General features: G+C 39.5%; 1 protein-coding gene across 11 annotated transcripts in view; it reads left to right on the forward strand.

Moving 5' to 3' along the window:
• Positions 1–25733, forward strand: part of PAM (peptidylglycine alpha-amidating monooxygenase) — a 278579-nt gene that overhangs the window by 183909 nt on the left and 68937 nt on the right. For all 11 annotated transcript variants that reach the window (XM_084780124.1, XM_084780128.1, XM_084780127.1 and 8 more), the window contains exons 8-12: positions 21185–21233; positions 22166–22233; positions 23338–23418; positions 23698–23774; positions 24792–24895. In XM_084780124.1, coding sequence (XP_084636250.1) covers positions 21185–21233; positions 22166–22233; positions 23338–23418; positions 23698–23774; positions 24792–24895 — 379 coding nt within the window. The remainder of the gene's footprint in view (positions 1–21184; positions 21234–22165; positions 22234–23337; positions 23419–23697; positions 23775–24791; positions 24896–25733) is intronic.

Consider the following 25733-nt stretch of genomic DNA (forward strand, 5'->3'; position numbering starts at 1 on the left):
ACAAGGACATTTTGCTCAGTGGCTTGTTTGCCACATTTGAAGCTATCTCCATAAGGAGGTTCACTGATGCTCATCATCTTCTTTGAGATAGGCTGAGTGTTAACCTGTCTTATTGTCAGAGAATCTTTAAAATAGTAAAAATATCTTTAAATGGCGTATTCTGTAGGTCTTTGATGTTTTTGAAGACCTTATCTAATTATTTTACCCTATCTATCTATAGAATCGTATCTATCAGTTAAACCTAGGGTGCATATTCTTGGGATACAAATAGACTAGTAATTGACATGACCATGATTTCATCAACTAACAATTAACTTGTATTACTTAATTATCCTAAGAGGCTTGCAATAGCACTTTCAAAGTATTGGAAGTAAACCTTGTATTGTAGCTGAATTAAATAGCTACAATAATTCTATTAGAGTAGAAATATAAAAAATGTGTGTGAAGAATAATCTTAAATTTGAATTCTATACCAATGTATCAAAATTAAACTTATTTTGCATCAATATACAAAATTCTATACCAATGAATTAAAAATAACCTTGTGAGTAACAATTAAGGCCTTAAGTTGAGGAGTAGATTCAATCAGAATGATTTATTAAATGTATACTGGTTAATTATTTATAAATTAAATTCCATTGAAAACTACATATAGTCTAATAGCAAATGATAGCTTTATGTGGATAGTAGCCTGGCTCAGCATTTAATGACTCTAAATCCAGATGGCCTGATAATGGCCCATGCTAGGTTTGTTACCTTTACCCAGTATGCAGGCATTTCTTTGCCGTCTTCATCTATAGAATTGGCCCAGTGAGTGGCTCACACAGAATTAGCTGTATTCATTACTGCCCATATAAACATATACTCCTAAGCAGAATCTTTTGCTATAACTGTCCACAATATAAAAAGGGATATTTACTGTTTTTCAAGGGCATTAGGGTTTAGACACAGAACATATATGTTCCTGTCCATCAGTGTTGTAAGGAGTGGTCCAGTGATGCGATGTTCCCTGTTCCCTGAGCAGTTTTTATTATTTACAGTTCAACTGTACAAAAAGCAAAACCCAACCCCCTATCTTTAAGGAAGTGAGAATAATTGGAAGAGAGATTCCGTCTGTCCCTCTGTCCTCCCTACATTATGACTAATATTATGAGCCTGACGGGATAGTCTTCTGGGAGACGCCTCCAGGCATGCCGTCAGAAGATTTCTAGACTCTGTTAACTGAGGTGGGACACCCATGTTAGCTGTGTATGCACCACCCATTCTGTGGGTTTGGGCCTAGACTGGATGAAGAAGAAAATAAGAAGCAAGAGCATCATTCCTGACTGAAGACAGTGTGGCCAGCTGCCTCGCAGCCCTGCTCCTATGATCCTCCCACAAGGGACTCTGAACCCAAAAAAAAAAAAAAGGCCCTCTCCTCCTTAAATTTCCCTTTTGTCACAGCAACAGAACGAGTAGCTAGTGTGTTCCCGAAAAACATTTTCTTTTGTCTTTAGTTTTTCAACAAAGTCTTGGTCTGAAAAGAAAATTCTCCTGAGATTCTTCGCAGAGTTACTGAATTATTTTCTGCAGGATTTTAGCCCAGGGGAATATTGTCAAAACTGCCTCTCATTTCTAGGGCTCCCTGGCATGGGTCACTAGGGTTGAGCATCGAGTCAGTTTCCAGGTCAGAAGTGTATTGGACTCACTGACTGAAGTTTCAACAGTCAGAGAACTTTTGTACTTCAGCAAAGTTTCCGAGACACAAAAATCATCCCTTGTCTACGGTCTTGCTGCAATAGAAAGACCACACAGATGCATGCCCGTAGACACACACACACATATACACAAAACACACACACACACACACACACACACACACACACACACACACACACACACACACGTACGTCAGTCAACATTGTAAGAAGTGTTCCAGTGGTGTGCTGTTTCCTGTTTCCACACCGCCATCACAACCCTCAAAATACACCTGTGTTTCCTGCATTTTAGCATGCTTTTTGGTATACAGGTAAAGATTCGTTTTCCTGAGATGAGCTAATACCTGCATTCTAAATTAAATGAATTAAATGGAGAAATCTTAGGGTTTTTTTTTTAACTCTCATTGTTGAGAACGCTAAAAAAAAATAATAAAGTTTAGTTTCTAAATTTCTGAATTATATGAGTAAAATCAGATCGTCAAACTTTGGTGAGAGCCTTTGGGGATGATCTTTTTTTTTTTTTTTTCTATTTTAAAAGACCTTTTATTAATTCTTTCTGAATTTCACATCATGTCCCCCAATCCCACTCATCTCCCAGTCTCTTCGTATCTTCCCTACACCCTTGCAACCTCCCCCCTCAAAATAAAATTAAAAATGAGTAATTGTTTTAAAAAAATATTGCCATGGAAGCTGTAGTGTGTCACCGTGTGACCATTTTTAAATAGCAGCATTTTCTAGAAAGCCAACACTTCAGCCTGTTAAGTACCATAGACCATTTTAGCTAGGAGCTACAGAGATGGCTCAGCATTTAGGAGACCCCATGGGACAGCTCCCAGCACCCATATCAGGGAGCTTACAGTCACCTACAATTCTAAGTACAGCAACATCTGACCTGCATGGGCACCCGTTTTATGCGCACATACCCACACAGAAAAAGGCACACGTACACATAATTAAAATAATAAAATTGTAAGCAAAGACTCTGGCTAGATGTCACCACAGAATATATGATGTGTTTTATGGAGTTAGACATGATGTGTTGGATGCCTACTGTAAGTGTCAACCTGCGGCCGATATAACGGCAATAAATGTTAACTCAAAATCTTCCTGCCCGCTCACCACTTCTCTTCATGATTTTGGTGTGTCATACTAAACAGTAACTCTTGCTCTGTGGTTGTGCGTAGGGTTTTGCCATGTGAGTGGGCATTAGACGGTGTCTACCTGCTTTTCTGTATTCCCTGTGCCTTCATTTGTTGTCCAGTTACCAGCTACGCTTATTTCATTTCAAATAATGCATTCTATGGAGGCGGAGAGAAAAGTCTGCCCTCTTGTAATTTCCTGGCAAATACAAATACATGCAAATGAAAGAGTAAGCATAGTAATGTAAGCCCATAGATGGGAGGGCTGGGAAACTGCGTGATCCTGCCTACTTTATTTCATTTTTAAAAATACATAATGTTTGTGTGTGTGTGTGTGTGTGTGTGTGTGTGTGTGAGTGTGTGTGTGTGTGTGTGTGTGTGTGTGTGTGTGTGTGTGTGTGTCTTTAGGAGCATATCATTACAGATCCCTCTGGAAGCCGGCAGAGCGCATCAGGTCCCCTGTATCTGAAGTTACAGGCAGCTATGAGGCACCCAACATGCTGAGCACCAAACTGAGCCTTCAAGTAAAACCAGCATGTACTGTCGCCCACTGAACAATCTTGCTGGGTCTCAGTCACATATACTTTAGGAAGGTTTTTTTTTTTTTGATGTGTTCATTTTACATCCAGACTGTAGCCCCCTTTCATCATCTCCTCCCTGCCTCGTGCTCTCTCTCCCTCCCTCCCCTAATCCTCAGAAAAGGGGAGCCCTCCTCCCCTATCATCTGACCCCATCCTACCAAGTCTCATCTTTACTGCCTACTTCCTATTCTTCTGTGGCCTGGCAAGGCCACCCCACCAGGGGGAAGAGATCAATGAGTGGGCACCGGAGTCCATGTCAGAGGCAGCCCCAACTCTCCCTATTATGGGACCCACAGGGAGACTGTGCTGCCTACATCTGAGCGGGGGGTCTAGCTCCTCACCATGCATGGTCCTTGGTTGGTGCATCAGTCTCTGCAGCACCCCATCTCCTCTGCCCGGATTTGTTGGTTCCATTGGTCTCCTTGTGGGGCTCTTATCCCCTACAGGTCCTTCTGTCCCCCGACACTTCCATAAGACTCCCTATGTTCCACCCCAAAGTTTGGCTCTGAGCCTCAGCATCTGCCTGTTCATTCTACTCAACTGCTTGCGTCTATCCCATGTTAGGTGGAGTCTTTCAGAGGACCTCTATCGTAAGTTCCTGCCTGTTTCTTCTCTTCAGCTGCTTCCAGTGTCTACTCTATTTGCCTGTCTGAATGAGAATTAAGCATTCTCCCTAGGATCCTCTTTGTTATTTAGTTTCTTTAGGTATGTGTATTGTAGAGGGCTAATGTCCAAAATATATAAAGAACTCAAGAAATTAAACACCACCAAACCAATAATCCAATTCAAAAATAAGGTATAGAACTAAACAGAATTCTCAACAAAGGAATATCAAATGGCTGAGAGACACTTAAAGAAATGTTCAACATCCCTAGTCATTAGGGAAATGCAAATCAAAACAACTCTGAGATTCTACCTTACACCCATCAGAATGGCAAAGATAATTAAAATAAAAAAAAAAACTTAAGTGACAGCACAGCTGGTGAGGATGTGGAGAAAGAAGAACACTCCTCCACTGCTGGTGGGAGTGCAAACTGTACAACCACTTTGGAAATCAATCTGACACCTTCTCAGAAAACTGGGAATAGTGATACCTCAAGACCCAGCAATACCACTCCTGGCCATATACCTGAAAGATGCTCACCACACAAGGACATTGCTCAACCATCTTCATAGCAACCTTATTCATAATAGCCAGAACATGGAAACAACCTAGATGCCCCTCAACCTAAGAATGGATAAAGACTCTCTGTTACAACTACACAATGGAACACTACTTAGCTATTAACAACAAGGGCATCTTCACATTTGCAGGCAAATGGGTGGAACTAGAAATGGTCATCCTGAGTGAGATAAGCAATACCCAACAAGACACTCATGGTATATACTCACTTATGAGTATATATTAACTATATAATGCAGGGATAACCACACTTTAGAAGGTTTTTAGCCTGCAAGATTGACTTTCTGTAGCAGCCCTTCTCCTGTATTCTAATTTTGTGCTTTACAGTTGGACTCTTGGCACATAAGTTTCATTTCATTTCTCTGTGAATGTAGATAACTGAGTTGGGACCTTTGCAGGAAGATATTTGTATACAGTGATGGGCGACGTGGATGTCTGGGCTTGGTGGCCTTCCGACTGCGTTTCTCCTTGCTTCCCAGCATTGTTCCATTCTGCCAGTGACCCATCTAGATACGGCTTCTCCTAATCTTAGTTTCAGACAATTGGGTGTTCCTAAGCGTAGTCGGCAGGCCCATGCGTGCATTTACATCCAAGAGGAAGCTGCTTTGCTAAGGAAGCAGAGCAAGCGAGCAGGATCGGGAGGAGCAGCAGGATGAAGCGAAACAGGATTTTAGAGGAATTGTAATTCTACTGGTTCCAGCCATCTCCAGCACTTACAAGGCTGTGGCCACAGGAGTATTGGCGGAAAGCTTTGAAATTGTGAGCCCAGGAAAAGAATCCCTTGCTAATGCATTTTTGAACAAGATAGAGCAGAGATCAGTGGCAGAGCAGCTGCACTTAAAAATGATTGCATTCCAGTGCAAAGCAGAGTGCTCACTTGAATGTGTGTGAGTGCCCCCTACTCTCTGATGCCTAAGTGCCAAGCCACAGGGAAATTGGATCAAAGATTGCTCTCCATCGCTTCCTCTGCTGTCTCCCCTCCGTCTCCACAAGCAGCTTCCACCTATATAAGTTTTCCTACAGTATGCACCAAGCCTGTTTTTACTCATTCCTATGCACCGCGAGTGCTACTGTGAATCCTAGTGTTTAAACTGGGTCTTTTAAAACCATTTTGTGTTAATTTACTTATTTAAAAACCTCCTTTGACAGCAGGTGAGTGCAATCCCCAGGACCTACATGGTAGGAGGAGAAAAGCGACTCCTACAAATTTTCTTGTCACTTCCACAGGCACAGTGAGCCAGCACACTGACATACACACACACACACACACACACACACACACACACACACACACACACACACGTCAGGGTGTGAGAGAGGAAAGGAAAGAGGAAGGAAATCTTTGACACTACAGTTTCATGCAGGTGTGAGAAAGTCTTGACTCTTTAAGAGTTGCTTAAGTTCTACCCCCCAACCCCCCACAGTGAATAAGGTTCAGAAGAATTGGGGGGGGGTAGATATCTAGATATGCTATTCTGGATCACTGAATGTTTAGGAGATTTTTCCAAATTATCCAACAAATCACTTTTTATAATTTACATTCCACAATAAGTAATCCAACCTCATTTTCTCATCTACACTCAGTATTTTAATGCTGTGTTTTTATGGTGTTTTTTTTTTTTTTAAACAAAAGAACTACTATAACTTCTCAATAAAAGAATTAGAATGAACTGGAAGCTCCTAATAGAGTCACCTCTAAAGTGCATAGTCAAGCCCAAGGAGAACCTAATCTGAGGACTGTTTACATAAGACTCCTTTTGTGCTTCGTAATAGACCTACTAGATGCTGTGCACAGAGTCAGGTGCAGGCTGTGATGTGCTGATTTTGTCTTGTATGTCACCAGAGCCAGCAGGAAATACTCTATTAAATATATAGCCATCATACTTTTGTTTCGTTTTGTTTTGTTTTTTCAAGACAGAATTTCTTTGTGTAGTCCTGGCTGTCCTGGAACTCATAGAGATCCACCTGCCCCTGCCTCCTGAATGCTGGGGTTAAAGGTGTGCACCACCACTACCCGACTTCGGCCACTGTCATTTAGAAAACTAAAATGAGTAAGTATTGATAGTTTACCACCTTGTTGATATTTTACTATTAACACTGCTCTTGGTCACATTTACATATGCTCAGACCATTGCAAAAGTATTCATTTCTTCCTAGCTCCATGTTCAATGACACTGATAAGAAATCGGCCTTACTGTAAATATTGACACCATGGAAATGAAGAGTTCTTCATGTCAGTCATTTACATACTGGCTTTTTTTTTTTTTTACTTGTTTGTTTTTCTTTTTGCTTAGAGCAAGTAAAATATGGGAAAAATAATACTCATGCAGATTATGGTGAATGACTAAAATAAATAAATAGCTATTATTCTAATATTCCAATTTCCATGATAGCAAAGATTTTACCATGACTAAAGAGCAAATGCAGTTCCAACTCATATCTTTATTGCTTCAATAAACCAAAAAAAAAAAAAATCACTAGATGTTCTAGCTGTAACTATACATTGCCCATTTATAGCCACAGGTATATTGTGAAATGTTTAGAAAACCCAAGAAAAGAATCTGTGAGGCTCAACTATTTATATAGAATTTATAAGAAAGCATATTGTATATTTTATCGGTTTTTACAAGTTGATGCTACATATTTTTGTGAGTACAACCTACAGTAAACATATTTTCATGTGCATATCTTTTCTGCAGGGCTTATGCATTATCAGCACATCTTTAGACCCAGGAACATGACATCTTAACAGGCCTTCCAGTTGATTTTTATACAAGCTAAACTTTGAAGACAGGAGCTCAGATATTACCATTAAGGGATGAAGTTGGTCCTCCTCTGTTCCTTATTCTGCAGGTGTATCCACGCAATCCCCTGGGCTTAGGACATGAGCAGAGTAATGTTCATTGACCAAAATAGGTTTAATTAAATCTCAATTCTCTTAAGAGAAAGGGAACTTTGAAAGGAGAAAATGCATTAATTACTGTCTGGTTCTTCCCTCACTTAATTTCACTTAGAAAAATTTAAAGATAATTTATTTTTATTCCTTCAACATTTACCCACAATTTGAACTTTGGATTTCAAAATACTATGAGAAAAGTCACTCAGGGTGCATGTGTGACATTCTTGGGGACTCCCTTCCTGCTTTATGCCCATGTATGGTGTGCAGATATCCTGAGTCATACCTCTTCAAGTCAAACTTTTTTTTTTTTTTGAGACAGGATCTCTCTATGTAGCCTTGACTGTCCTTGACTGGCTTTCTAGACCACGCTGGCCTCGAACTCACAGCGATCCACCTGCCTCTGCCTCCAGAGTGCTGGGATAAAAGGCGTGCACCACCACGCCCAAGTCAATCATTTTGAAGATTTGTTTACTTTTACTTTCTGTGTGAATCCCTACATGTACATATATGCACCGAGCACATGCCTGGGGAGTCCGAAAGAGAGCAGTAGTTCCCTTAAAACTGGAGTTACAGGCAGTTGTGAGTCCCCCGTGTGGGTGCTGGGAACTGACTGAACCATCATCTCCGTAGCCCGCAAGGCAAACCTTCTAAAAAGAACAAAACAACTATAACCCTTCATTTTTATGAGATTTTTTAAAAATTATAAGTGAAATATGTGAGTGGCAGAATAGACAGGGAAGGAATGGAGAATTGATGCTAAAAGAGCCCTGATGGTCCAGTGGATGGCCTTCTAACCTGCACCGGTCCTCCTGGGTATCTAGAGATGGACTGGGAAATTCACTTCTCTTCAAAAAGGAAAGTAGTTAAACCAGTAGGGTTCTGTGCTGTGTAGTAATTTCATTTTTAAAATCAGAGACTGGGACAAGTAATAGAATAAGGATATGGAAGAGGAGGAATTAGCTAGCCCCGCCCTCCCACATCACAGAAATGAAAATCGATGGTCAGAAAGGTTATGCTTTGCCCAGGGTATTATAGCAGCTAGTTCATGCTATCGAAACTGGAAGAATTAGGTTTGTGTTGTAGTTCTCATTTGTATGTGTGCTAAAGTTCATGCCCTAACCGTGTAAGGCAAGAGTGTAACAGAGGCAGTGTTTAGGACAGCCCTTTAAGCTGTAACTGCCTAGGGAAAGAAATTCATGAAAACACGGAATGTTAGTAAAGATCAGGATGGGTCAGCTCACTTCATCTGTGCCTTTTCTTTTTGATTATGAGGTGATGTATCTCCCGCATCCTTAGGGTCACGTCTACATCAGGTTGTTTGACAATCTAACTCATTGCTGAAGACTCATGGCTGGATGCTCCTCTTGTTTCTCTGTGGCCTTCAGTGAACACAAGCAGCTGATATGAGCCCCATGCGTGTCTTAGGACCATTGAGTATTTCTAAAATGATCATATAGAGAAGCCTCTGTCCCTCAGTATATTTTTCTTCTTCTTCTCAGTGTGTTCATAAAAATGAGAGCTCCATAATTCATTAGCTCCCTGCATTTCAACCTTGTTAATCATCTGCATTATGAAAGACTAGCTGGTCCTTCTTCATCTCATTCATTCCATTGGATGCCTGTTTCTTGTTCATACCTTAGTATAGCCACTAAGCACAGAGATCACTCATTTAGTTATATATAAAACACTGCAATAAAATGTATTCTCTCAAAGACTGCATTCAGAATGTAATACATAGATTTTAAGATAAGACAATTTAAGGTGCTTAAGTGATCTTTTTCTTAGGGGCAAGGAGAACCTTTATAAACGTGCTTTAGTTTTTCAAGCTTTGTGTGTAGTTTTGCGTGTTTTCAGAATGCCTGTGCTTTGCTTTCATTTATCCCAGTGCAGCTTTCTTTTACATATTTATAATTATGAGTTCAATTTTCTTTTAGTCATCTATTACCTTTATTTATTTACTGTGGCATGCCGTGGCATACGTGTGGCGTTCTTGCACAGTCTTTGTCTTCGGAAGCTGTCAAGCGTCTTTCTCCTTCTAGACTTAATTTTGAATGTGTGAGAAAGAGCTTAGGAAGAGACAGGGAGCCATATGAAAAAGGAGACTGCTCTCTTCTTCCATTTGAAACTTTGTTATTTATCAGTCTGGTTCAAGTTTAGTTGTTTTTATTTTGTTTTGTATTTAAATTGCCACCAACAATTTTGTTCTGAACTTTAAAATTTTGAAGTTATCTTATGGCTTTTGAAAAATATAAACTTCCAATTTTCAGAATGTTGTGGAATGATTTTTCTGACAAGTTCCCTTTGTTTATCATTCTTAACCATGGAAATTAAACAAAAGTAAAAGACCACATTGTTGCACAAAACAGTTAAGATTACAAAGGGTTGGAAAGATAAACCTTTTTATAGACTACTAAGGATACCCATGAGATGATTCAAAAGCAGAAAGCAGAGTGTTGTTAAGAGGAGTATACTTTCAGTTTTATATTTCATAATGTATGTAAAACAATTCCTATGATGACCCCTCTTCAAGTCTCTTTTGATTCTGTGACCTGTTTTGTCCAGTTCTATCTGCCTGATCTCTAGCCTTTGTCTGATGCTTTCTGGTCTCAGTGGAAAAGACAAATAATACTTGGGAAATTCATGAAAAAAACATTTAAAAGATAAATATATGACATATAATAGCAATAAAGAAGTGAAAAGTGATTGGAATGGAAACAAGAAAAATTTACAACCAAGTACCATATTTAATGCTGTCCAACAAAACACACTAATCTAGAGACCAAGTTGGTTGTGAATATGTCAGTAATTAGCCACAGAGCAACGTCTTTAGTACAAATAAACGTTTAAGTGTAGGATTTGTACAACATAGAATATTTAAATCTAATGCTTCTGGAAGGGACAAATAGGGTTTTTTTTTTCTTTTTTGATTCAAGTGCTGACTGTGTGTGTGTGTGTGTATGTGTGTGTGTGTGATGTAAAACTCCTATATATGTACCATCTGATTTGTGTGCTTATTTGTATATTATAGTTTAATAAGGAGTTTTAAAATGACATTTAACATTTTATAACATTTTAAAATTGAATTTATCTAGCCTTGATGGGCTGTCATTTTACTTCTGTGGATGAATGGATCAAGTAGGTGTGTAATTCTGAGAGAAAAATTAGTGTAAATTGATATTTTTGCTGCAGATTCATTTCTTATTTGCAGTCCTGAAAGGTAATAACAGGGAAAGACTCTGACAATAGTTATAATCCCACACCTTTCGCTCATACTGTCATTGTAAGAGTAGGGTTTTGAGCCTGCCCGCCTTCTATTTGATCTCTTGTGGGAACACACAGGCCATCATTTCTAAAAGTTGTCTTCTTGAAGGCTGGATAAATGCATTTTCTCTTCCTTGCCACAAGGCAAATGGAAGCTAATAATTTCTGTTCCCGTAGCACTGAATACAAAATCAAAAGAATCTAACTTACTGCCTTGACAACTTCAAAGAGAATTCCTTTTTGAAGTTCGTATCTCTCCTTCACTTAGTACTGAGGCTTCTCCGCTAAGCCTGCTTCCAGTGGTTGCGGGAACCCTCTGCAGAGCTGCGACATGGTAATGGAACCGGTTTCCCCGTCCTGTTTGTCTGAGCAGATACACATAGCTGTGACAGCTGAAGGCGGCAGTGCTTTGTTAAGGGGCTGATACTCTAAGAACATGTTCTCTGGGATCTAGAAACTTTCCAGGATAAATTTGATGATCTAGGTTATGTTTTGAAGAAATAAAAACTAAAAATAAATAAAAACCAAAAAAAGTAAAACTTGATATTCTCCTTCATCTCCTTAGGTGATCATCTTCTTTTCCTGAGCTATATTGAGTGGGGTTTTGTTGTTGTTGTTTGTTTGGGGTTTTTTGTTTGTTTGTTTGTTTGATTGATTGATTATAAAACCAGGGTTCATTCAGGTACCTTTACCCTGAGTAAGCAAAAGGATTGATCTTTTGCATTCTCAGTGGTGTTTCTACTGTTGGTCTCTTGGGTCTGTGCCCAAGTCTCTGCAGCGGGATTTCAGTTGCACAGAAACAACCTCTATAATAGACCAGTGCAAAAATACCTTTACAAAAGTCAAACTCAAACAAACTCACACAAGACAGCAGCAGCAACAACAACAACAACAAAGCATGTCCTGGTTGACAGCACTCTCTTCCAATGCCAAGGAAACTGGATCGTGCTGATGTGTTAAGAGACCCCCAGTCTTTATTCTCTCTAGGGATTTTCAAAGGAATTTTAATTATGTGAATTTTTCCCTGACTTCAGAAATGGCTTCTCAAATAATCTCCTATTTCTGATCACCTTGCGTGCTATGATTTTGTTTCAGAAAAACATCACCTGTCCCATTAATTCAATGTTACTAATAAGGAACAAAGAGCTGTAAGGTAAAGATCAAGACAACAAAACAGATATTGACATATCTATGTAGTGTTGTTTGCTCCTGCTGTGACACCTTTATTCATTTTTGTTTGTATGCTCAAGACAGAAAAGGGTTCTTTGTATTTAGAACATTTGGGGAGGGAGGGAGGGTTGATAGACATGACAGAGTTTGGAACTATTTGCTTTCTAGCACAAGTCTTATTGTTAGAGATGTTACCTCTTTGTTTTTCTAACATTTGTTAATGGCCATTTCCTTGTCTTTCCATGGCTTCATAAGGAAAGTGTCCATTATCTAAACTGTGGCTTAGGAGACTAGGAAACAGATGTACTTCCTCACTTCCCTTCCCTTCCAAAGGGAGTATAGGGAATTGAAATCTATTCTACGGTCTTTCTGAAGGACTTGTCCAATTAGTGGGATATAGTTTATAGCAACATCCTGGCTCCCTAAGGATTTATGGCTGACCTATCCTTTTATTGAAGCAGGAAACAACCAGGACAAGATGAGCTCATGGAAGAAGAGCTTTCTCTAGAGAGAAAAATCAGGAGAGGCCAACAGACTTCTAAGAAGCCGAGATGCAATGGGCTATGGTCATGCATTATTCTACATGCTTACTTGACTGCTTAGCTATGAATCCAAGCAGGAATTGCAAGCTATTATTAGAAAAGCAAGCTAAATAGTTTGGGATGGATAACCTCATATCCCATGCATTCGCTTCCCATTAAGAGAATTCAGCTTCCTGCCTAAGTGGATGTCTTTAAGTACTACTGGCTACTTATTCATTCTAGCTGGAGTTCTTTATCTGTGTTTTGGGGTATTTCATAAAGAACATGCTTCTGAAATCTCTAAGATATAGGGCTCTCTTTCAGAAATATGTTTTTAAACATTAACATTAGAGAATTAGCTTTGATATACAAGTTTGTCACCAGTTACTTGAATTCCTTGAGCAAAACTCATTCTCTGAAGCCCATTTTTCTCCTGTACATAAAACCCAAGAGTTGACATCCATCTTCTCCAGGGTCTCTTTCAGTTCCTGAATTCTATGAGTCTGTGTAGTTGATAAAATACCTTGCTGTGGTTATCCATCTCTGGTCAGGCAAAAGAGAGTGAGTTCTCATAAAAAGCAAGCTGGGAGTCTTATGAAGTGGCCATCCTGTCTTCATCGTGCTCAAGATTAGATTCTGATAGAGTGCTGACTCTGAGCCTCCTCCGTGCTCTGGCAATACTCTTTTCTCCCATTGCTTGACTGCCTATTAGCTCTTCAGTGGTATCCTGGGCTGGGAGAAGCTCCTAAGGCATTTTTAAACTTTGTTATTGTATGTGTCCCTTTTAAAATTATATTTCACCTTTTCCACTGTATTCCGTTACTACAGCTTTTTATATGTGCATACAACATTAAAAGTGGGACATAATGAGACAATTACTTATCCTCAATGTCATCTGCTATCTAGTAAATGAGCCTTCTTCTCCACATTTTGAAATCCATTAGTCCACACTGCTTTCCTCAGGGCAACAAAACAACATCCGTGAAGTACTCCTTTAACATGAGTATCTTGTATCCAATTCCCTATAAATATGGAGCACAATTAAAAATCAGATATTTATCATTTTATGTCATTGAGATAGTAAACTTGATGACCAACTCAGTGAAGGGAATAATTCACCTTTTAGTAAGAATACATGGAAATACCTCAAAAGATTAGTATTTGAGACTGTTCCTTGAATCTGGGTTGAAACTGTAATTTCAGCTCAGACAATACTGGCCTCGGTGCTTTTTGCAAACATGGGGTCTTATTGGACTGGCTGTGAGTCCAGAATACAAATACAGTTAACCTCAGATCTAGTCAAGAGGAACACTATTACTAAAGTCAATGGTCTTGAAACAGCATGTTGGCACATTTGTGGCCTTCTTCACAGACTCAGGGCTTCTAATCCAGGAATTTAATTTTAACTGGGCCACCGCATTTATCTCACTAAAATTTCCATTCTTCACTGATGGCTTTGCTTCTGCTAGTTAAAACTAGAAAATCTACATTCAATATCATTAGCAACAAATTTCTAGTGTAATTTTTAAAAGGAAACATTCATGTATTTAGTTTGTGTGTGTGTGTGTGTGTGTGTGTGTGTGTGTGTGTGTGTGTGTGTGTGTTCTTGAGTGTAATGTATACCACATGCATTCAGGAACCTGTGAAGGTAAGAAAGGGGCCTAGAGTCCCTGGAACGGGGGCTACACAGTGTCACAGGCTGCCATGTGGGTACTGGAAATGGAACCCAGATCATCTTGAAAAGCCATAAGCACTCTTAACTGCTGAACCACCTCCCCAGCTCTGCAATTCTCTTTTAAATAGTCATCTCTTCACCTTTTTCTATCCCCATGTTATTTTCTGTTTCTTCCTATTATGAGTTAGAGAAGTTGAGACTGCCTCTTTTTCTTCCATCTAAAATATTTTAAATTTTCAACTTTGAAAAATACATTCCATCAAAGTAAAACATTTTATAGTAATTTTTAGTGTATTGCTCAAAAATAAATAAATACATAAATAAATTTTAAAAATAGGCTGGAAGGAGGGCTTAGTAGTTAAGAGCACTTGCTCTTCTTCTAGAGAAACCAGCTTTGATTCTCAGCACCCACATGGAAGCTAATAGCCATCTATAACTCCCACTCCAGGGGACTTGGTGCCCTCTGCTGGCCTCTTTGGGCACCAGGCATGCACATGATGTACACGCTTTTCTACATATGAAGTGGTAAATTCTCTTTATGTTTTTTTTTATTTGTTTTGTTTTTCCTAGACAGGGCTTCTCTGTGTACTCTTGGCTCTCCTGGACTCACTTTTTAGATTAGGCTGGCCTCAAACTCACAAAGATCCATCTGCTTCTGCCTCCCTGAGTGCTGAAGTACAGACATGCACCTCCACGCATAAAACATTTGCCAAGTTCCCCCCCCAAGCTCCCAATATAATGCCAACTTCTTTACTAATCTCATCTGTGCACCAGGCTTTCTTAGTGCTAAAAATATTGCTCGCTAAGACTAGTCTACCAAGAATGAGTGTAGATCACACCAATATTAAGTGAGAGGCCTCTGAAAACCACCATCTTTTTTTTTTTTTAATTTCTAAACTTGGCCATAGAGCTGTATGATTAAAATAGGCCAAGCCCAAACTTTCTCTCTGACAAAACTAGAATGTACAGCATTATGCTGAGTGCATCAAATGATTAGCTCGCTTCTTCCTCTGCCTTTCAGTCACACAGGTCAATGGTACAACCATTTCAGACCATTTTGGTTTTTCACTTACTTCTGCTTCCACCTTTTTAACACATTGGGTTCTGTTTTGTCTGTTTTCCCATCCATTCTTTCTTCCCTCTGTATTCTTGAATTCTAGTCTCAGAATGAGGATGTGTCACCGGTTTTCAGCCAGCGTGTAATTTTGATGTGCCCAATCCCTTTTCTTTTTGTGCCTTAACTCTCTCAATTCTGACTTCACTTTCTTTCCATTTTATTAAGTAAAATGTTAGCAGTCATTGTATTACTGTTATCATAAACTTTTTTAAAAAGTACTTTTCATTTTAATGATGGTACATATCAGAGACAGATGTCACCCATAACCTAGTGAAATGAAATGAGTTCATTTTTATATCGGTTAATTATCGTGTGGCCTAGTGGTCCACGCCCTGTGAGTTACAGCAGCAGGGCAGTCAACACCAGGGCACGCTGCCTGTCAGTGAAGTATGCAAAACTATCTGGTTTATGAGTTTACCAGAAGATCGGGGTGGAGGTTATGAAAATAATAATGAATCACAGTGGCAAGGGATATGTTGGTTTGAAAGGTCATGGTCGTTGCACCAAACATTAGGGCTGAAATGTAAGCCTCCATCTTCCGTATGGGCTGCCGTGGGTCTGGAGCGCACACACACTCTCCCTGACAGATGGGGCTCAGGTGGCTCCACTAGGACTCTTGCTGGGAATGTGCAAGCACGTGGGGTCTTTAGGTCAAGCTGCAGAAAAACATACTATTAGAGGTCAGAATCGCTTCTAGCGATAACATTTGATTTTTGCAGTAAAGAGTAGGAATAGACATCCGCAATGCCTAAAATATACGTAACTAGGCTGTAGAAGTAGTTTCTTTGAAACGGCTTTTAGGATTTTGTTCAGCAAAATGTTATTAGAATAGTTATTCATCTACTACATAAAACAAAATCAGCATCATTATTTTTTTCAGTTTTTATATAGTTTTAGCTTAGTGGACAACATAATGAGTTCCTCACTGACGTTTTCGCACGTATATAGCTTTGTACTTTATTCATGTTCATTTCCTGGTCATCTCCCCCTGCTTTTTTTTCTCTGTCATCCCTGATTCCCCTGTTCCTCCCGTCAGCATTGTGTGTGTGTGTGTGTGTGTTTGTAGGGCGTGCAGTGTGCATGCATGTGTATTTGGCTTTCTTCTTATTACTGTCTTGTTCCCTCCCTCCCCCTTCCTTGAGATTCTTCCCTCTTCCTCACTGCCTCATTCTACTTTCATGTATAGAATATATATGTTTATAAACAAAGTATAACTTTTAAAATCCACAATTTTAATGCTATAAAACCAAACCAAGATTTAAAAAATGATAGATAACCTGAAGGATTATCCATAATTTAAAGACAAGATCCACACACACAGTTTTAAAATGCTTGGACCAGACAAACTTAGTGGGAACAATGTTGTTATTGCTCATCAACTGTACAGTAAAGTCTTGAAGTGTTTTTGCTTTTGTATGTTCAGATTTCTGGAGCTTTTTGTAAACTAGGCAAGGGTTTTGCGCTGTATCTGTGTGGCAGCCCAATCCTATGCAATGTTTACCTTCTGTAAGACAGAGCTCTGAGTCACTAACTCTGGAGCATCTCTGTAAGTCACTTGAGGGCAAAAAAAAAAAAAAGAGGATCCATTGTGTTTGTCTCCAGGATGTTTCTTGCATTACTATTTTATTTGGTGCTATTTTAAGACTGCTGGAAAATCCTTTGATATTTTTATAGGATATGATATTTATAATAGATTATTATATTTTTAGCTAAAAGCCAAAGGAAGAAAACCATAGGGGCTGGCAGGATAGGTCAGGAGGTAAAAAATTCTGTTGTACACACATGGGCGACCTGAGTTTTGTTCCTAGAGCCCTTGTAAAGGTAAAAGGAAAGAATCAACCCCACAACGTTGTCCGCTGACTTCCACGCGGCTGGTGTCGTTCAGACACACCTTCCTCCGTGCACATGTTACATCACACACATCACATGCACACACACAATAACAGTACATTTTAATGTTTTGGAATTTAACATTTAATTTGGAAAAAATATGATAAGAGGATTATATATGCCCTTAAATTTTGCTCCTAATTGATGTGATTTTAGAAAAGCTATTTGAACGCTTCTAATACACACTGTAATGAGAATATGCACCATTTTATTACCCTTGGCAGAAGCTCTGTGACAAGATGCCATTAATAACGTTCCTACTACTCTTACTTGGTGGCGGTTTCAGCTTTAACGCTAAAACCTTTATGCGTGTGTATTTTGAAATGACTTTTAGAATTTTGTTCAACTATTTTTTTAGTGTTTTTAGTAGTCCTTAAATGTCTATTTAATTTCCAAAGTAAAAAAAAAAAGTCAAATGATGATAAAGATGATCAGCCAGCTTATGTAATAAAAGTCAAACTGTGATTCGCTCACTGATGTCAGGCACAATGTAATGAAAGTACAGAGGGCACTTCATAGTGCACGTTGTGCTTGGTGCTTCCGTTCATATTGAGTAGGAGACAAAGCTGTCCCTTCAGATGGAGTAATTAGAATGAAAACCAGTGGGTAGGGCATGGCTCTGTGACCAGAGCACCTGCCTACCACATGCACGACCTTTGGTCCCATACCTAGTGCCACAAAACCCAAACAACCACTATTAGACTTGACATCCGTTAGTGATATAATGCATAAGCCCCAGGCATTGCTATGTGGGCACTTTGCAAGTCCCTTTCACTTGTTGCGTGGCTTCTTTGCACACAGCATAAAACTGAGCCTCGGAACCCACTATGCACACACTGAGGACTCTCAGTTTCCAGCCTCCCGTCATCCCACAGCCCGAGTTTACTAGAATGTTTTGACACTGACCCTCCTGTCCCACAAACGGACTCAGTCCTTCTGAAACCCTTTAATATCTTCCTACTTGTAATGTCCGTTACCAGATCTTGCAGCTATATCGTTTCACTCGGCTCTGGGCTCCTGGTACTTTCCCCTGGGCTAAGCTCACATTGTCTTATTGCGTGCACTTTATAGCCATTTGGTGTTATGTTTTTCTGTACCTCTCCTCCTCCATTATGTCTATTAGAGAACAGGAAATCAGTGAATACCCTCCTTCACTGCCTGCTAGCTACAGCCCAGGGCTGAGTTGTACACGTGGCTCCATATTAATTGAATGAAGATGGTTGTCATTTATTAAAATAACCTTTAACTTCAGTAGGATTTTCATGCACATAAAAAAATGCTTCCTGCAATTATCTAATTGGGTGAGTCCCTAGAGTTTGGAGTTCATCTGCTGTGAATGAAGGTCTACTTTAACCATCCTCTGTCAATCACCATGGATATTCACGTTTCTCGATGACATCATCAACTAATCGTTTTGAAAGTAGCGTTGACTAGGTATGTTTTCTAAGTTGCATGTACTTCATATAAGGAAGTCTCTTCTCGAAAGTCAGTGTTCTCATAAAACAATAAAGGCATAGTATCATCTGTTATTTTATTTTTTAAAACAAGCAAAGCTTAAGATATGCTTGTGTTCATTATTCAGTATTACTCTTTACCGCCTCATTTTTTAATCTCCCTTTAAACTCTCATTCTTTTTTTAATTGAAAATAGATTTTTTTTCATATAATATATTCTGAATAGTTTGACCCTTCCCTCTCCTCCCAGGTTCTTCCCACCTTACACACCCTTCCTTACTCTCCTTAGAAAAATAAAATAAAATAAGATAAAACAAAAACAGGTGGGGGGGGGGAGCAGAAGACAAAACGCAGACCCATACAGAAATTCCATAGAAACACAAAACTGTAAACTATGGGGAAGAGGGAATGGAGAAAATGCCCAGATAAACCATGATGAGGGAAAGAGCAACCTTCAACAGGACCACTGAGCTAGTCTTGTGTTGACCATCTGCTGCTCGGCGTGGGCCTGCCCTCACTTGTGGTTTGTACACCAAGGGAGATTCAACTAGAGAAAACTACATATTCCTTTGCGAGCGGTTGTCAGTTGAAGACAGCTTGTGGATCAGGGTCTGGGGCTTGTGTCCTCTTCCCCTCTCTGCTCTGAGATGCAGTCTGACTTGGACCCATGCAGGCCCTCTTTATTAATGCTGTAATGAGCTCATATGTGTGCCAGTCTTGATGTGTCTTGAGGTCCTTGGTTTCTCTGTGCAGTCCATTTCCTCTGGCTCTTACCATCTTCCGGCCTCCCCTTTCTCAGATTTCCCCCATCCCTGGGGGAAAGGATGTGATGGAGACATCCCTGTTGCAGACTCAGCACTCTAAAGCCTCTCACTCTCTGCATGTTGTCCTCATGTGGGTCACGGTGTTAATTCCCATCTACTGCATAAAGTAGCTTCTCTGAGGAAGGCTGAGCAAGACGCTGATTGATGATGAGTATAGCAGCACATTGATAGGAGCCAGTAGTCTTTTCTTTTCTCTTGGGTCCATGGCCTGTTTAGTCTCAGGTCCTAGGCCACCTGAGCAGCGTCAGGCATGGGTTCCATCCCACAGAGGAGGCCTTAAGCCCAGTCATATAGTGGCTTGTTAATTCCAAAACTTTAGCGCCACTTTTACACCAGAGTATCTTTCAGGCAGGTCACCACTGTAATCAAAGTGTTTGTGGCTGGGTTGGTGTTTACTTTTCTCCTTTGGTATGGTGCATAGTGCCTTCCGGTACCACAAATACTAGTCAGTATCAGTGAAGTCTCAAGGTGGACACCAGCGCATCTTCTCCATCTTCAGTGAGTTGCACAGACACTGTGTTCAGCAACAGAGTCTTGTTAACAGGTTGTGGAGAGCAACCAATAGCCTTGGCAATAGCCTGAGTTGTCTGCGGGTTTCTAGGGTGCCCCCTTGGTCAACAGCTTGACTAGGTGTACCCACTCCTGTCACTGGAGGTTTCATTTTGTGGCATAAACTCTCATTCATTGAAAAGTACTTTAAATTATCAGGAGAGAGAGAGAGAGAGAGAGAGAGAGAGAGAGAGAGAGAGTTAGTTCTCTGAAACTTTTTTGAAAATAGCACTTCCAAGAAATTGATTAAGGGAACTAAAGAGAGATAATTGTAAAACAAAATGCCAAAAATAAAAAATAATAATAAAGGAATAAATATTAAACACTGACTTAGCTTCTTTTCTGGTTAGTGTCATAAAATACTCTGATGAACTAAATTTATAGAGAGTTATGGGTGACTGTTCAGGCAGTAAACTGTCTCTGTCATTGTTTTCAATTTGGAAGCTGCTTACCTGCACTTCCCGTTCACTCAGGTAATTAAGTTTTATTCCTTCTCAAGTCTGATGGGGTTGAAGACCAGATAGTTTAGTTTTACAATTAAGATTAGTTGGTTTGCAGTTCAGATGTTTTTAGGCCTACATAGATGTTTTAAGCTGATAAAGATGAGATATGATAGATATTGGTTTACATTCAGAATTTTAAACTCACCAAGGTAGGAAAGATGTTTTCTTCAAGGCTGCCAAATACAAATAGCCAAAACACTAGGAATGTAACATTTATATAATTCCTGATTGTTTTGTGGTTCTTCTTGCTGTATGTAGTTTATTATGTATGTGTACATATATATGTATATATGTGTGTATATAGTTGTATATGTAAAAAAATAAAAATAGTTTTAAAAGAGATGTGGACTTTCTTTTAGCTCACAGTTCAGTTTCCTGACCATCATGGCGGGAAGTCAGAGCAGCAAGGAAGACTGACACAGCTGGGGGTATCAACGTCACCAACTTTCCCAAATGTTTCTGCAATGAAGCCTGTGCAGAACACGGCAGCCACTTGCTTCTGTGCTGCTCTGTCTGCTGTCAGGAGGCAGTTTTTCTTCACTCTAGTGAGTGTTTGGTGGATGTGTGAACTGATGAGCAGGAAGCTGCCGTGAAGTACTTCAGAGAACAAATGTCACAGAGTTTGGTGTTTTAGGATTACTGGTTAGGTATGAACTAAAACACATTGCCTTGTGGTCTGTTTCCACATGTTCATACGTAACATGTGTTTGTGTCTTTTCAGATAATCACAAAGACTGTTCTGGTGTGTCCCTACATCTCACACGTGTGCCGTAAGTGACTCCAGTGTTCGCAGATTAGATCTTTGCGAACCTGACAGTGTTTTCATTATCTGACGTAGATTAATTAACCTGAAATGACAAGATCGAATCAGTAAATATTTATTATCTCGGTGTCAGGGGTCTGGGCAGAAATCTTAGAAGAGGGCTTCAGTGAGGGGCTGTATTGGGGTTCAGGCATGAAAGAGCCACCTCCAATTTCTCACATAGTTGTCAGCAGGGTTCACGTCTTTGCTGGCTGTTGGCTGGGGCTCGCCCTCACTTCCCCGCCCCATGCCCTTCACAGAATGTAAACAGACCAAATGACAATATATTACATGGAGGGAAGAAGTTAAAGGAATGAGGACAGGGATGGGCCGGAGGGTGGGGACAATGAGGAGACATTTCTTGGGACTGACAGGTCCAAAGATGTTGGACTAACTGGAAACTGAGGACAGAGGTGACACAGCTGCATTACTGACTCCAGGGGCAGTGTGTAGGGAGAATGTCATCATTTCAAAGGAGCTCAGTCAGTCTTCTGTCTTACCTTCAAGGCTAGAATAAGACCTACCCAGATTATGGAGAATAATCTGCTTTGTTCGCTGTTTAATTTTAAGTATTAATTACATCTAAAACAACAACCAAACCTTTTCCAGTGACACCTACATTGGTGTTTGATTGAAAAAACAGACTCCTTAGCATAAACAAGTTCACATATAAAATTAGCCACAGTATACCTTCACAAAATGAAGCAGTTGTTAAGGAACAAAGATACACGTTCTATCTCTTTTCCTAATCAGCTTCATTTTTATTTACATGAGAATCACGTTTATACACCAGTATCTCGTTTATTTCCAAAAGAGTAGTTTGGCTTTATCACGGAACTGAGAGAAGTGTTTTATATATATATATATGTAATTTTTCAATTTTTTACTTTATGTTTTCAGACAGCCTTTGATTGCTGGCATGTACCTTATGATGTCTGTTGACACTGTTATACCACCAGGAGAGAAAGGTGAGTAATGGCCACTTAGTATTTACTATTCTATCATCAACTAATCTATAAGAACATATGTATAGCACATTCTGTGCACTTATAAAATAGTCAATATTTACATGCATATCTGAAAAATAAATCAGCTTTTTAGTGTCCTTGGATTTTTAAATGGATTTTTAAAAATCATTATAAGCCAATAACATATTGATTCTTCAATATTTATCTATAGCTATGCCAAGAATAAAGGCCCATGGGTTGGTTGTGTGTTGTATAAAGACTAAATTTTATTTTATAAGTCGGCTATTCACTCTTTTCATGTATAAGTTAAACTGCACAATACACAGTGGTATAAACGATTGTGTTTGGAAAGCTTCAAAAATCAAGAGGCTAAAAAAAATCTGACATGGCTCAGCTTGATACTTAGATATAGTAAGTTCCCTGTTTGCAAACTGGAGATAGCACCTGACACTCCTAAACCTGAATGAACTACAAGAGTACATATGGTACCGTTGGTCCAACAAAAATGTCACACTGAATGTGGCAGACATGTGAGTGACAGTCTTTTAAAGTTATTCTTAATTATGGCTTATCTATTCATATTTTAAAAGCATATTTATTTGATCTTTTTTATTTACTAGACTGTAAGAAATGAAAAGTACATTAAAATGGGCCTGTTTTAAACATAAGACACCAATTTATTCATTCTAGGCATTTATATCCAATTTTCAAAGTTCTTTTTGCACGAACATAAAAATAAATTTTATTTTTTCAGCAGAACAAATTTCAAGAAAAAGATAACAAAGAAATCATGCCTCTGCCTTTATTCAGAGCACTTTGATTTGTCCCTATCATTGTGATGTTGAATGAAATAAAAAATTTGAGGGGAAAATAGGATCAAAGTATATTGTATGAAAAAGATTTGAAAAAGTAAATATGAGGCAAGAGGCTCTTAACACACATTAGTGAAATGTCGGGCACAGAATTAATGTTTGATGTCTGCTTGGTGATGAATACATGTTTATTTCAGGAGAAAGCCAAGTGCTACTACCTGAGACAAACAAAAAATAATAATAATAATAAAGACTGTACAGTGACTTCTTTCTCTGTTTTTGTTTCCCACAGTAGTGAATTCTGATATTTCGTGCCATTATAAGATGTATCCAATGCACGTGTTTGCCTATAGAGTTCATACTCACCATTTAGGTAAGAACTCAAACTGCATGCTCACTTATAAATATCTGACATACACTTGCTGGTACTGTAAATATACAAATTGAATTATACTTGGCCTTAAGAGCATTTCATCAAATTCCTTGAACTTTTATGCTGCTTCATCATGATTTCGTTAAGATAGTCAGTACTTTGAATTCTGTACCTTGAATAGTTAGGCTTTATTTTTTGAAAAGGAGGTAAATGTTAAGTGTGTCTTTTGCTTTTCTAGTAGTTTGTTACATTGCACGATTCTGATTTGTGTTCATTAAGGTAAGGTCGTGAGCGGATACAGAGTAAGAAATGGACAGTGGACGTTGATTGGGCGCCAGAGCCCCCAGCTGCCACAGGTGTGTAGAGTCTAATTTAATCCCAAGAGGAAGTAAATTCCTTTTAATTCCTTATGTAAGTCTTTCGTGAATTTTCCTAGGATCCAAAAGTCTCTGACCCTGTTTTCATGGTATCTATGTAATATAAATTCCTATTTGAAACTCCCTGTTTGATGTTTTCCTTATCAGGTCTCGCAATGTGATGGCAGTGCTTTTCTTTTTTCTAAGAAGTATTTTTATGAATTCTATGAGAATTTGATATCATTTACTTTGATCATGCCCAACCCTCCCCACAAATCCACCAACCTTCCCAGGCACCCAACTTCAAGTTCCTGTGGAGTCCCATTTATGTTGCTGACTGCATTTCTGAGTGGGCCATCCACTGACAGTCCTCAGTTAGTGGAGGGACTTCCTGGCACCTCCCCCACCTCCATTCCAGAACATTCTGCCTTGAGCTTGCACAGGCCCTTGTTCATGCTGTCACTTCCTATTGTGCAACTTGAAGTCATCCAGCACCTCTGGCAGTTAGTCTTCTGCACTCTCTTCTGAGGAGGTCTGGTGTGATCTGGACGCCCCATTTAGGGCTGAGCATTCCAAGCTGTCTTCTCTCTGCTTGCTGATTAGCTGGGAGCTCTGTGAATTGGCATCTGCGCAAGACAGAGCATTTTGATGGAGGTTGAGAGATGCAGGGATCCACGGCACAGTAACGTCCTTAGGAGTCATCTTAGGGCGATAGGATTTTCCACCCTGTCGTTTCTATTTCAGAAAGTTCTTCTCCCAGTCTTACTGGGGGTGGCATGCTTTATAGTGTTTGTTTATTTGGCACCTGTGGTATAATGTGGAATTGATGAGTTAAAGGGGAACTCATTTTATCTTGCAATTACTTGTGAAAGGAACGGGGGAGCTATCCATGTGTCTGTCTTCATCCTTTCTACCCACAATGCTCCAAGCCTCACATTAGTCAAACATGTAGTTCTAGGAGATAGTAGTAGTAATAGTAGGGATTTTACTGAATTGATGTACTTGTCTTCTGGGCAGGCTTTCTACCCTGTGGAACACCCTGTAGAAGTTACCTTTGGTGATATACTGGCAGCAAGGTGTGTGTTCACTGGTGAAGGAAGGACGGAAGCCACCCACATCGGGTAAGATTCTGCACTCCCCCTATTCAAAGAGAGCATATCAAGTTAAGCCATGGTTGTAGGTAACAGGCATCTCTGTGGATGAATTATACACGTGTTTGCTATCATGATAAAGCATAACAAACTAGCATTCTATCACTCCCTAACTGAATGATTTAGAAAAGTCCTAGAAAATGGCCTCACTTTTTCCTACATTTCTTCCTGCCTTCTTCTTGCTTTGCATATTACAGTTACTGCAAGACCCTGTTTCCTCTTTGGACTTGTCTTAGTAAAGAAATTAAGATGATCGTGAACATTTCTTTTCACAAGAGTCCTTTTGCCCTTCTTTTAAGATTAAGCAAACTAATCCTCAGACCCATGGTTCTTTCCGTGTGCTACAGCTGATTTCAAGTCTGTAATTATCAGTTGCTTGTCTACTGGGCGGGGATGGCGTGCATTCCCTTTCCAATAAGAGATGTCAAGACGTGTAACCACTTTTGAAAATGCCAAAGCTCCTTCAAATAATTTTAATTCATGTCATAAACTATATTGACAATTTCTAAAGCATCAGGACTCTTTTTTGAAATAGATTAGAAATATCAAATGAAAGGGAATTTTTCTTAGGCTTCCTGTTACAAAAAAGGCAGGTGCCTCATTTCCATGTTGAAATCAGTTCAAAGATACTTCCTGAGTCTGCGTGGAAGTGAGAGAGAAGTTACAGAAAGTAAAGTTGATACAGAAAGAGGCTTATCAGAAGAGTGGCAACTGCCAACCAGGAACCACCCTGGAAGGGAAAGAGAAAGGACAGAGGAGCATTTGATGGACTTTTCATGTCACTCTAAGATGGGTTTTCATCTTAATG

This window comes from Acomys minous (genome assembly GCF_964271855.1).
Source record: "Acomys minous genome assembly, chromosome: 4".
Lineage (NCBI taxonomy): Eukaryota > Metazoa > Chordata > Mammalia > Rodentia > Muridae > Acomys > Acomys minous.